Source organism: Anneissia japonica, unplaced genomic scaffold (genome assembly GCF_011630105.1).
Source record: "Anneissia japonica isolate Jap-2015-1 unplaced genomic scaffold, ASM1163010v1 scaffold287834_len5846547_cov211, whole genome shotgun sequence".
Taxonomy (NCBI): Eukaryota; Metazoa; Echinodermata; class Crinoidea; order Comatulida; family Comatulidae; genus Anneissia; species Anneissia japonica.
Window position 1 is genome coordinate 3,366,782 of NW_022704992.1, and position 10,581 is coordinate 3,377,362.

General features: G+C 35.8%; 2 protein-coding genes across 4 annotated transcripts in view; one reads left to right on the forward strand and one right to left on the reverse strand.

Moving 5' to 3' along the window:
* Positions 1-425, reverse strand: part of LOC117105074 (zinc finger protein 568-like) — an 8,248-nt gene extending 7,823 nt beyond the window's left edge. For 2 of the 3 annotated variants that reach the window (XM_033246095.1, XM_033246093.1), the window contains exon 1: positions 341-411. The gene's annotated coding sequence lies outside the window, so the exon portion shown is untranslated. Of the gene's footprint in view, positions 1-340 lie in introns of all 3 variants that reach the window. The other variant, XM_033246096.1, reaches the window with a different exon arrangement.
* A 124-nt stretch (positions 426-549) lies between these two features.
* On the forward strand, positions 550-9,744 carry LOC117104998 (dynein heavy chain 1, axonemal-like). Its single transcript, XM_033245978.1, has 15 exons — positions 550-856; positions 1,496-1,676; positions 2,996-3,154; positions 3,283-3,664; positions 4,288-4,702; positions 5,360-5,517; positions 5,661-5,875; positions 6,076-6,243; positions 6,446-6,576; positions 6,694-6,844; positions 7,144-7,337; positions 7,827-8,052; positions 8,958-9,160; positions 9,261-9,402; positions 9,691-9,744. The coding sequence occupies exons 2-15, from the start codon at positions 1,509-1,511 to the stop codon at positions 9,742-9,744; spliced, it is 2,766 nt and encodes a 921-aa protein (XP_033101869.1). The 5' UTR covers positions 550-856; positions 1,496-1,508.
* Positions 9,745-10,581: the final 837 nt, after the last annotated feature.

Consider the following 10,581-nt stretch of genomic DNA (forward strand, 5'->3'; position numbering starts at 1 on the left):
TACTGTAAGCCGGCGAATTTGTAAGGGGGCGAGATTGCAAAGGGCGAGTTTGATAGGGGGAGAGTTTGTAAGGGGCGAGTTTAATAGGGGGAAAGATTGAAAGGGGAGAGTTTGATAGGGGGCGAGTTGACTGGTATCCGTCCTAGCCTACAGAGATACAGTACTCTAGCTAGGCCTATTAGTAGTAGTAGTAGGCCTAGTACTAAGTAGAATAGAGGCCTAGCTAGGCTAGGCTAGATTAGCATACGAGGCCTGAGTAGATACGATAGGATATTGGTCAGTTTAATACGCAAACAAATAACACAATAGGTTAAATTCTCTTACTATATTTTAAACTTACATTCTCTGAAATCTTAATTAAAAAAATTAAAAAAAAATTCGATCTCCCACATAATAAACACGGAGCGCGATGATTTACTATTAATACGCCACCTTACGTCTGCAAAAAATACTAGCCTCCCTGCAGCAGTTAACCACACAATTTGCGGCTGCATTCAATCTATCAGCACCATTTTATAATTGATTAATATTGTGTGAATCTAATCTATGAAATCCATGAAATCAAAGTTTACATTTTACTACTGCCTTTTTGAGTACGAATGCCGAATGACTTATAAGACAGAAATATAACTATTTTGTTTGGACTTATACAGTTTTCGTCACGTTTGTGTTAATTTAATTCAATAATGAGAGATAGGCCTAATACTTCGAGTACCGTATCTCTATCCGTTGTGAAGAAAGTAAGTGTCGTTTTCCCATAGCAACAAAACTTTGGCGGAGCGACGAAGTACGAACATCTATTATCGACTGAAAAAAAATGATGTGCAAACAAATATACTGTTCTACATTTTACTAGGCAAGTGCATCATATTATGGTGACAATCATGGATTTAGTTTGAGTAACCATTTTGAATGAATGTAAAATACATAGCCTATTGTCATGATTTAGCTAAGTTAGGCCTAGGCTAGAGGGGGGCATTCCATTAGGCTGGTGTAGGCCTAGGCCGTAGCCTAGGGCCTATCTATACTTAGTTAGCCTACGTACTACTTACTACTAGGCCTAGCTAGGGGGCCTAGGCCTCTACTCCTAGAGCTGGTGGTAGTGACACTGATGATGCTGCGACCGTTAGTGGAGTGTGAATGTGATGTGATAATTAGCCGATGTGGTGATATAGATAATAGGGCCTAACTAATAGAACTCTTGGCCAGGCCTCCCTAAGGCTAAGCTAGGAAGCTCAGCAGACATTATCTGAATATATACTGACAGAGGACCCCACTGGGGTATGCATTATCGTCAGCTGACTCGATTCCAGGGAAAACAATGTGATGAAGCATGAGTGGCCTACCTAGGCCTAAATCATTTTTAAATCTGAAAAAAAATTAAAAAGCTTCCCTGCGATCGCCAATTGTTTCTGAGCGGTCATGGTGGCGACTCTAGAAATTACTTTGACCACAATTTTACAACAATTTTCAAGTTCTTTTTACTTTCATGCAGAAGGTGATAAAAAATGAGTTCGAGGAATTCGCTACGAAGTCGTGATGGTGGACTTCCATTTACAGCCAACCGAACTCAGATTCTACCTGAGAAAACAAACGATGTTCCACATTACCCAGAAATCAAACAGAGAGGGTTCTATTCTGATATACTTGAACATGAAGCTGAAAACAAACTTGGGGTAGGCCTGAATTGTTAATGCATTATTAAAATCTATGATGATAACTGTAATTTTATATATAATTTAATAATGTTGTATTATATAGCGCATTATAAGTCAATCGTGATGTCATCACTGCAACTCCTAATGTTATTTGCCTATCTCCCACATTCCAATAATTTTTCAATTAGTGGACGCTTGGCTTGATTTCTTTAGGTTCGTGTACAAAAAAATATTCCACATTTCTTTGTCACTGCGAAGAAATCACACACCGCGATGAAAATTGAATTGTGATTGAAAATTACTTGCGTAAAACAAGCTTAATTAGAACCCAAACAAAGTTACTTCAAATTCAATATTAAGTATGAACAATTAGGGAATTCATTAAATCAATGGACCCTCATAAACAAAACATACTCAATGTTGAATAGGAATATTCTAGACCTATTCTAAAGACTCAAGGAACAAATTTAGATGTAGCCCACGGCAAGGCAGGAGGCCTCCGAGGCTTCTACTACTAGGCTGTAGCCTAGTTGTGAAATCATCGCACGATTTTTACTACCTGTATGCATGCACCGACGAAAAATGTCAATGACTGTATTCTCTCTTGAGTAAGTGGACTTAGGTGCCATGCTGAAATGTTTCTTTGATGAATGTCTATAAAAATAGCATTACAAACAAGTTCTTTCTATTAACACAATACAAATTACAATAGTTATTCATCCTGTACTGCTGATGTGTCGTTAACGTGTACTGCAGGAGCACAAATCAGCATACGCACAGCTAAATGTAAATATACACACAGTATACTGATCATATCACTATAGCAACCGATGACTGCTAATAACAGTTGGTTATCAAAAACTAAAATCAAGAGATGGCTATTGACTTATAAAGCCATTAGTAGAGCATGCAGTTAGTAGAGCTGCACATAGTACACTAACGGAAAATTATTATACTTAGGTTAGATTTAATGCATTCAAAAATTTCCTTCGGGCCTTGCAAGCCCTTTAGGAAATTTTTTCAAGCATTAAATCTAACCTTCGTACAATAATTTTCCTATAGTGTACTATGCGGAGCTCTACTAATTGCTTATTATACAATTGATAGATCATCTCACTGCGCTTAAATAGTAATAAGTAAAATAAAATAATGAAAATAACACTTGAATACAATTGAACAAGAGGCTTAATTAATAAATTAATAATTATTAATAATTAGGTTCTTTGAATTTTTTCACTGGTATATATACCTGTTATAGAATCTCTATGACTATGCCCTAGCCATAATATTTACAGTCTCAAATTTATAATGTAATTTATCTCAATGTATTTGTTTAGAACATTTATGCTGGGCCTCCTACACACCAAGATACATTATGGAATATATCAAAAGAAAAGCACACTCCTCTAGTTACCACTTTCAATGGTTCATCAGATTTCAACGATGCCATTGCAAAACAAGTGTATGGACCTACAAGTAAAATTACCACTGAATCAGTAAGTAAAATCTTACCTTTGTACTTTTATTATTTTTACTTGTTTATTGGAAACATAAAAAGAGATAATACATTTTTAATAATTTCCTTACATCCAACATAATATCATTTTGTGTATTTTTTGGATAGGATTTTTCGGAACAGTCATTTCTACCAAAAGTTCAACTACCATATTTTGTACCACCTGGACACTGCCCTCGTAAGATTGAGATTGAGCGACGTAAACGCCTGTACCAGAGCCAAGACCTGGAGGATCTTCTAGAGAATCTGAACATTGAAACAGATCTCCTGATGCCAAAACAACTTGAAGAGAACTTTACAGTGAAGTTGAATGAAATGAGTGGAGAGGATCCTGCTCCCTTCCCAGCATTCCTTCCATTGCATATTTTCACGGACATGGAGTTTGATTGCAGGACGCCAAAGGAATGGTTGCAGATGGGTGTTGTGAATGGTGACAGACTACCAATACCTGGGAAGGCATTATTACCAGCATGGGACTCAACTGAAAAATGTAAGTTGAACATTCTAAAAATTTATATATCAGGTTTCATTTGCTTATGTTTATAATAGGAAATTCTAATATATACTGTAAATATTCATAATAGTGTTAACACGTTGACTGCCAGATCTTTGTTTAAGGTTTCCTCCTGTGTGCCAAAAAAAGGTTACGTGTACAAACATACTTTTAAAAAATTTTATCTAGTCATATATCATTAAAATGATGTGGCTAAGAAAATGGCGGGAAAATATTAGGGGACGAGTAAGCTCATCGACAGCACTATGATAGAACTTTTTATTGATTAAGCCAAGTGTGAGTTATGGTATATGGTATGTGTTCAAAGAGAGCCTCCACTTGTGCCATTCGAGTGTGCTACTGGCAACATAACACAACAAACATATATACATCATTTGTGCATTATCATCTAGGTGTATCTTCCCTGAACTACCAGACATTGATTCTGTGGTTCTACAATGTATAACAAAGAGGTAATAAACGTTAGAATGTTACCCCGATTTTGACAAGTACTATATACTCGTCCCTGACAGCCAACATGCTAATTAATATAATAAGGACAATTTTAAGTCATTCAAATTAAAAAATCAAATTCAATAATTTTTTTTATTATACTTCAGTGGATCCCAAGGACCCAAGTTTAGAGTATGAGTGGTTTGATGTCGGCGTGTTAGACTATGACCCAGAGGAGAGCCTATGGTTGGTCCAGAAAACTGACATTAATGGCCGAATTCTTAACCAGAACAACCAGGTGGTGATTAATGGTGGTGTGCAGGATGGGACAAGACAACCGCTTATAGCTGCGCAGTACTGGGTACCACGCATTCAAGTCATGTTTATTGCAGAAGATCCTGCAGTGTTTGCGCAAACTGTTGCCAAAGCCTTCCATGATAGACGCCACACCGAGGCTTTGCTCAGGTACCATCTCTACGTGGACTTCATGCCAATGGAAGGTGTCGGAGAGTTGGACTCTGAGAGTCTAAAGCGTGTTGTGGGCTGGGCTAAGGGTGCACCTGCACTCACTAAAGATAAGAAGTAAGTTTACAAAAGAATGTACAGTAGCTTATAACTAGACTTTTAAGTATGGCTAGCAGGGCTTGCCCTAACTTTTTTTGGTAACTAGCCCACTGGGCTAGTTTACTAGAGATTTTACTAGCCCACAGAATATTTTACTAGCCCACAGACAGGACATTTATTAGCGACAATTAAATTTGAAGGTTGATTTGCAGCAATTTAATAATTTCTGTAGCATTGCTGTTTGAGCTACCCTCTCAAAATATTGTTGAATAAATAAATAAAAAAATCAATTTATGGCCCATGTGCATGTTAAAGAACACAGTACCTGTCTCTTATACACATCTAGATGTGTATAAGAGACAGGTGTACTCTCTGGGCTGCGGTACCTCCTGTGCAGAGATTGTCTCGAAAGTTCCGATTAAAAAATTTTTTTTTTTTTTTTATAGAAAATGTTTTTCTTGCTAATTTTTCTCCACTAGACAACCGGGCAACATGAGGAGTAAATAGGCTAGCCCGGAGCGGTTTTTACTAGACATTGTACGCCGGGCTAGTACTAAATCGAGCCCTGGTTAGAGAGTGGGCTGGTTAATGGTATATAAGTCAGACTCACAGTACATGCAGCTCATTTTTTGTTTTATCAAAATATCATGGGTGTGTTTTGGTTTTGTTTTGTAGCCTTGATGATTACATTCATACACTAGAGAAGGAAGTGAACATTGACTATGCAAGGGCTATGAACAGAATCATCTTTGATAAGATAGTGCAGTCCAACCCTGGTACATTTGCTTATGTCACAGTCCCAGAGAAAGAAGCAGAAAGAATACCAGAAACAGGTGAAAAAAGATTTCCTTTTTGAATATTTTTATTGTTTTTCATCATTGGTGTTTTATTGGTATGTTTACTGCCACCAGTAATTACCAATCCCAGTGGTAGTTATGCATTTCATGTTTATGATAAATTTATATTTGTTTTTTAGGTTACTATGGTGATGTACCTGATTACCCTTTCGATGAACAGTATGATAGCTTTGCATTCAACTCTTTGTTGACAAGAGAAGAGGCAATCTTTGCAATGATGAAAGTGAGGACAGAATGTAATAAGGTCTCTGCTATGTCACTTTTCCACGTTCCCATGACAAAGCATCTGCGAATCGAGGAGTTTGAACAAACTCAGAGCTCACAGAGTTCACAGGTTGGATACCATTGGATTATGCTATTTAAATATTGATTAATTAAAATATTAGGTGTATGTATAGATGACAAATTCTTTAGAATTATGACTTATGATGGGTAATTTTGCTATGCTATTGTTATTCTCTCTGGTTATTGTTAAGAATATTTATTATTGAATGGAGATGTTTTTTTCTATAATTTTACCAATTCCTTTTGCAGGTACAACTTTTCCTGAAGGATAGTTGGATCTCCACACTCCGTGCTGCCATCCGGACCAGTCTACGTGATGTCGGCAAAGGCTGGTTTAATCTACATGAAACCAACTGGGAAGTTTACCAGAAATCTAAACTCAAGAAATTTATGGAAATGGTGAAGTTCTGTATGCAGGTAAGATGTTAATTAAAACTATCAAGCTCCTGTAATGTTATATAATAGTCTTTATAAGATGAAAGTGACAATAGTTGTTTATCCAGGTTAGTATCCAACTGATAGACTGCCATCATCATTTGATTAATGCTGCCAGTTGAGATCAAATAAAATTGAATTGACTTAAATTGAATTGATGTTTGAGTCTCTTTTCTCCGCATAGGATTCCATGCGGTATCTGGTGCAGGATTCTTTGGTCAATTTTACGCAGATGATAATTGATGCCTGTTATTCTGTGCTGGAGTGTCCAGACGGAATGGAATGGAATAACAAGTTGGTCGTCAGCAATTATAGGTAAGTCAATTATATTTTAACATCTATGGTAGGTGATGATAGTATATACCAACTAGATTTGATATATTTAAGGATTGTATAATGTAATGCATTAATATTTGATTACTGATTCTCTAGGCCTAAGCGGAATTGTCTGTTCCTTGTGGATCTTCAGGTGGACATCAATGGCTGCCACTACAGCACACCTTTGCACACCTTTGAACCCATGCTGGTGTCGTTATTTGACAGGGGCATTGGGGCGACACAGCATGTGCCTCAGCTGGAGAAGGTTAGATAATATTAAATTTTATGTTTTTAACCTTACTATATAAAAGTGGCCATTTTGATATGAGTCCGCAGCAGCAGTAGAAATATTCTTATTCTAAATTTAGCATATTGTATATGTGTATTATAAATGACAACCATTGTTTATTTCAAACTACTTTTATGTATGACCTTTTTATTAGTATTATATTATAATAATCATATTTGTACTTAATTATTGCCACTTCATTTTGTTACTCATTATCAGTTTTTACTCATACTCTTATTAATGATATCTTTGCCAACCTCTGTTTTTCTATTTAGTACGTCCTAGAGGATATCTTCTGGGCAGACACTCCACTGTTGGAATCCGTTGGAGAACATGAGCCAAGGGTAGAGGAGCTGAGACAGAATATCCGGAATGCTATCCGTAAGGCTCTTATTCCAATGTATGCTTATTCCAGGGCTTATGAACAACACTTGGAACTCATGAATCTGGATATTGATGAATATATTAAGTAAGTGTGTCACTTGCATTCTTAAATGATTGTTTGTTCTGCTTTTCCCCCCAATATCCATACAGTGATCTGTTATAGTATTATATTATGTTATGTATACGGTATTGTATTGTCATTTGTATTACTATTAAAATTTCTTGATATTATAAAGAAAATATATAAATAGGCATAGGTAATAGAAAGCTTTACACATACTGTAAGTGGTAAACTATAAATAATCTTAAACTAATATAACATTTAATTACGTTAAGAATTTCAAAGTATTATTACTAATAAATTATTACTAATATTAATAATGGAAATAATATTACATAATAGAAAGCTTTACACATAAGTTGTACAATATACATAATAAGAAACCAATATAACAATAATGAAGTTAGTAATGTTAATAGTGTTTTATTACTAATTCATTATTACTTATAATATTAATAATCAATTTTACTGTTCATTATTTCTATTTTTAAATTTGTGTGTATTTAACAACAGAGAATATGACTCAAAGGAGCATACTGCGGCAGAGGTGAAGAAAGAGATCGAGGATCATCTGGCCCAGAAAGAAGTTCTGGAGAACACAATCCCAAGCAACATCATCATCGGGCCATTCTACATCAATACAGAGAGTGTCCGTCAAGGTCTTTCCAAGAAGCGTAAAGCTTTAGCTAACGCTTTACTGGAACTCCTCGCAGAAAAGCTGAGAAAACAAGCCGAAGAAGTGAGTTTGGTATTTTGTAAAAAAAATTCCACGTTGGAAATTCTGTATTTGTCCAATATCTTCGTATATGGCAAGAATTTTTTTGTACCTTTGTATAGCAAACCCACCAGCTGCCAATAATGGTGGTTTCAAATAAATATAATATTTTATTTTTGGGCAATTAGCACTCCCACCGCCATGAAAAAATGGAAATAAAAAGGAAAAAATTTCAGAAAAAAAAATTATTTTTATTTTCTCCTCCGTCTGGATGTTTTCGGCAAAACCATTTGCTAAATAGGAAAACAAAATTTAGTTTTTATTTTTTTATTTCGCTCACTTCTGACCATCTTTAAAAATTTAAGTTCACATTAAAAAAAACAACAACAGCCACTTTGCCTAATATTGTTTTCAATGACCAGAGAGAGCAGCTTAGCTCAGTCGGGTAGTCTGGTGGTAGCCACTGTGTGTGCGCTGAACCGTGGAGATCTCTAGGTCCCCGGTTCAATTCCCATTGCTGCCTCTCCTTGTGTTTCAGCTAGAGGGCTGAAATACAAGTTACATAGCGCACCGTCTTTCGGATGAGACGTTTAAGCCGTTGGTCCCCTGTGCATTTATGGCCCATGTGCATGTTAAAGAACACAGTACACTCTTCGGAAAAGAGTAGGGGATTGTCTTCCGGTGTACTCTCCAATCACCACCAGAAGGACCCCACTGGAAATAAGTCTTCTTCTAGACTTTCGTGGGCTATCCTTGGTGTTTACACCGAAAAAATCCAATCCAATCCAGTCCAAATTATGTACTGGATTCCATTATTGCATCAATTAGATATTATCTTTTATATCTCCTTCATTTCCTGTACACATTGTACTGTACCCATAAAAAGTAGCTTCACACACTAAATTAATTTTATATTTTTATTTCCAAAGGCATGTGAAGAGTTCAAGTCTATTTCTCGTCGTCTTTACGACAAACAAAACTGCATCGAGGATTTGTCAGAGCAGAAGGAATGGATGGAGTCAATCCCGGACAGGCTGAAGGAGCACCAGGAAGTTATTGACAAAGCGATGACAGATTATGAACTGATTGAAGAGTTCTGCTATAACCTCTCAACAGATGACTTCAATCTCAAGTGAGCCTATCACATGAATAACAACTCAAAACATCATCCCTCATTCAACTTGTTCAATATTTTGTATTAACATCCTTGTCATTTTCTATTTTTTCTCCAGATGGAGTGCCATTGGCTGGCCTCACAAGATTGAAATCCAAATGGAGCAGACATTTCAACAGCTGGAAGAGGACAAGGAGCGCTTCCAGAAGATCCAAGTGATGGACCAGAACAATTTCCAGGACAGACTCGACGCATTACAGGTTAACCTTCCTCCCAAAACTTTGCTTTTTCCACAATTTCAGCAAACTAGTAAAAGTTCCCCGTGGGTCTTTTTTCTTCCTTTTTTTATAATTCATTTCTCATATTTCAATCAATCCTCCATTTCAGTACTTTACTATATTCCTCATTTTCTTCCTTTTCCCTTACTTCTTTCATTTTTTTCCCTTTATCTCTATTTTACTTTTCATTTCCTTCAATTTAATCATTTTTTTCAAGGATTTTTACTAGTTTGATGGATAAGTTGTGGTTAAATTTATCATATTGTAAAGTTTTGTGAGGAAAACTCCTGCATTTTAACAACCCTTGCATCGCTTCAGTCGTAATGCTAAAATCCATCTTGTATACTCCTTCTACTGTGTTCCAATAAACAAAGAATTGAGACCACAGCTTGACAGTTGTAAAAATCATATCAATGCTCTACTAATTTGCATTCAAGTCATGTTGGTAGACCCTTGAACTGCTATTTACATCATGCCAAGTCCTAGTCATTAAAATGTTTTATTGGAATGCAGTATAGTATCTCTCATGCTACCATGTTTCTGTCATATTGTCTTGCTTTGTATTGTTGAGGTTTATGTTGCCATGTTTGTATGTTTTGTTGTTTAATCTCGCTTATACTCTGCTATATCATTCAAATTTGCCTTAAGTAAAATGCAATCATAGTCATAATTATTTAATACAGCAGATACATTTGAATCAGGTGTTGGGAAAATTATAATCAAATCATGCAATCTAATATATTCATAGATAAAGTTTTAACATCGAAATTCATTTATTCATAGATTATAATTTAGTAGTAGTAATAGCGATTCATATAATTTTTATATAATATAATTATGTTATGGGAGTATTAATGGCATATTTACCCACAAATTTACTGCATGATCGTATAAAAGATAACTCAGATTAATATCATTAACTAGATATTATAAAAGATATATCCTTTCAGATTCTTTATCAGACTTCCATTCTTCATACTCACAGGGCCGGCGGAACGTTTTTCAAAGTGAGTTCCCACTAGCAAGGTAAATGGGAATATGAATCAGGGAGGCTTTTTACTGTAATAAGAATGAGAAAAATTTACCTGACCGTTTCCGAGAGGGAAAACCTTGAATTTTGAAGAACTTAAAATTGAAGTCATTAGAAATTTTCGCGGCGGG

What these genes read in the sequence shown, in the direction of transcription:
- LOC117104998 (XM_033245978.1), top strand. Translation starts at nt 1,509, where the DNA reads ATGAGTTCGAGGAATTCGCTACGAAGTCGTGATGGTGGACTTCCATTT. An exon ending in ATGGGACTCAACTGAAAAAT is followed by an intron (nt 3,665 to 4,287) that starts GTAAGTTGAACA and finishes ATTATACTTCAG; the next exon opens with TGGATCCCAAGGACCCAAGT. An exon ending in ACAGACTCGACGCATTACAG is followed by an intron (nt 9,403 to 9,690) that starts GTTAACCTTCCT and finishes CATATTGTAAAG; the next exon opens with TTTTGTGAGGAAAACTCCTG.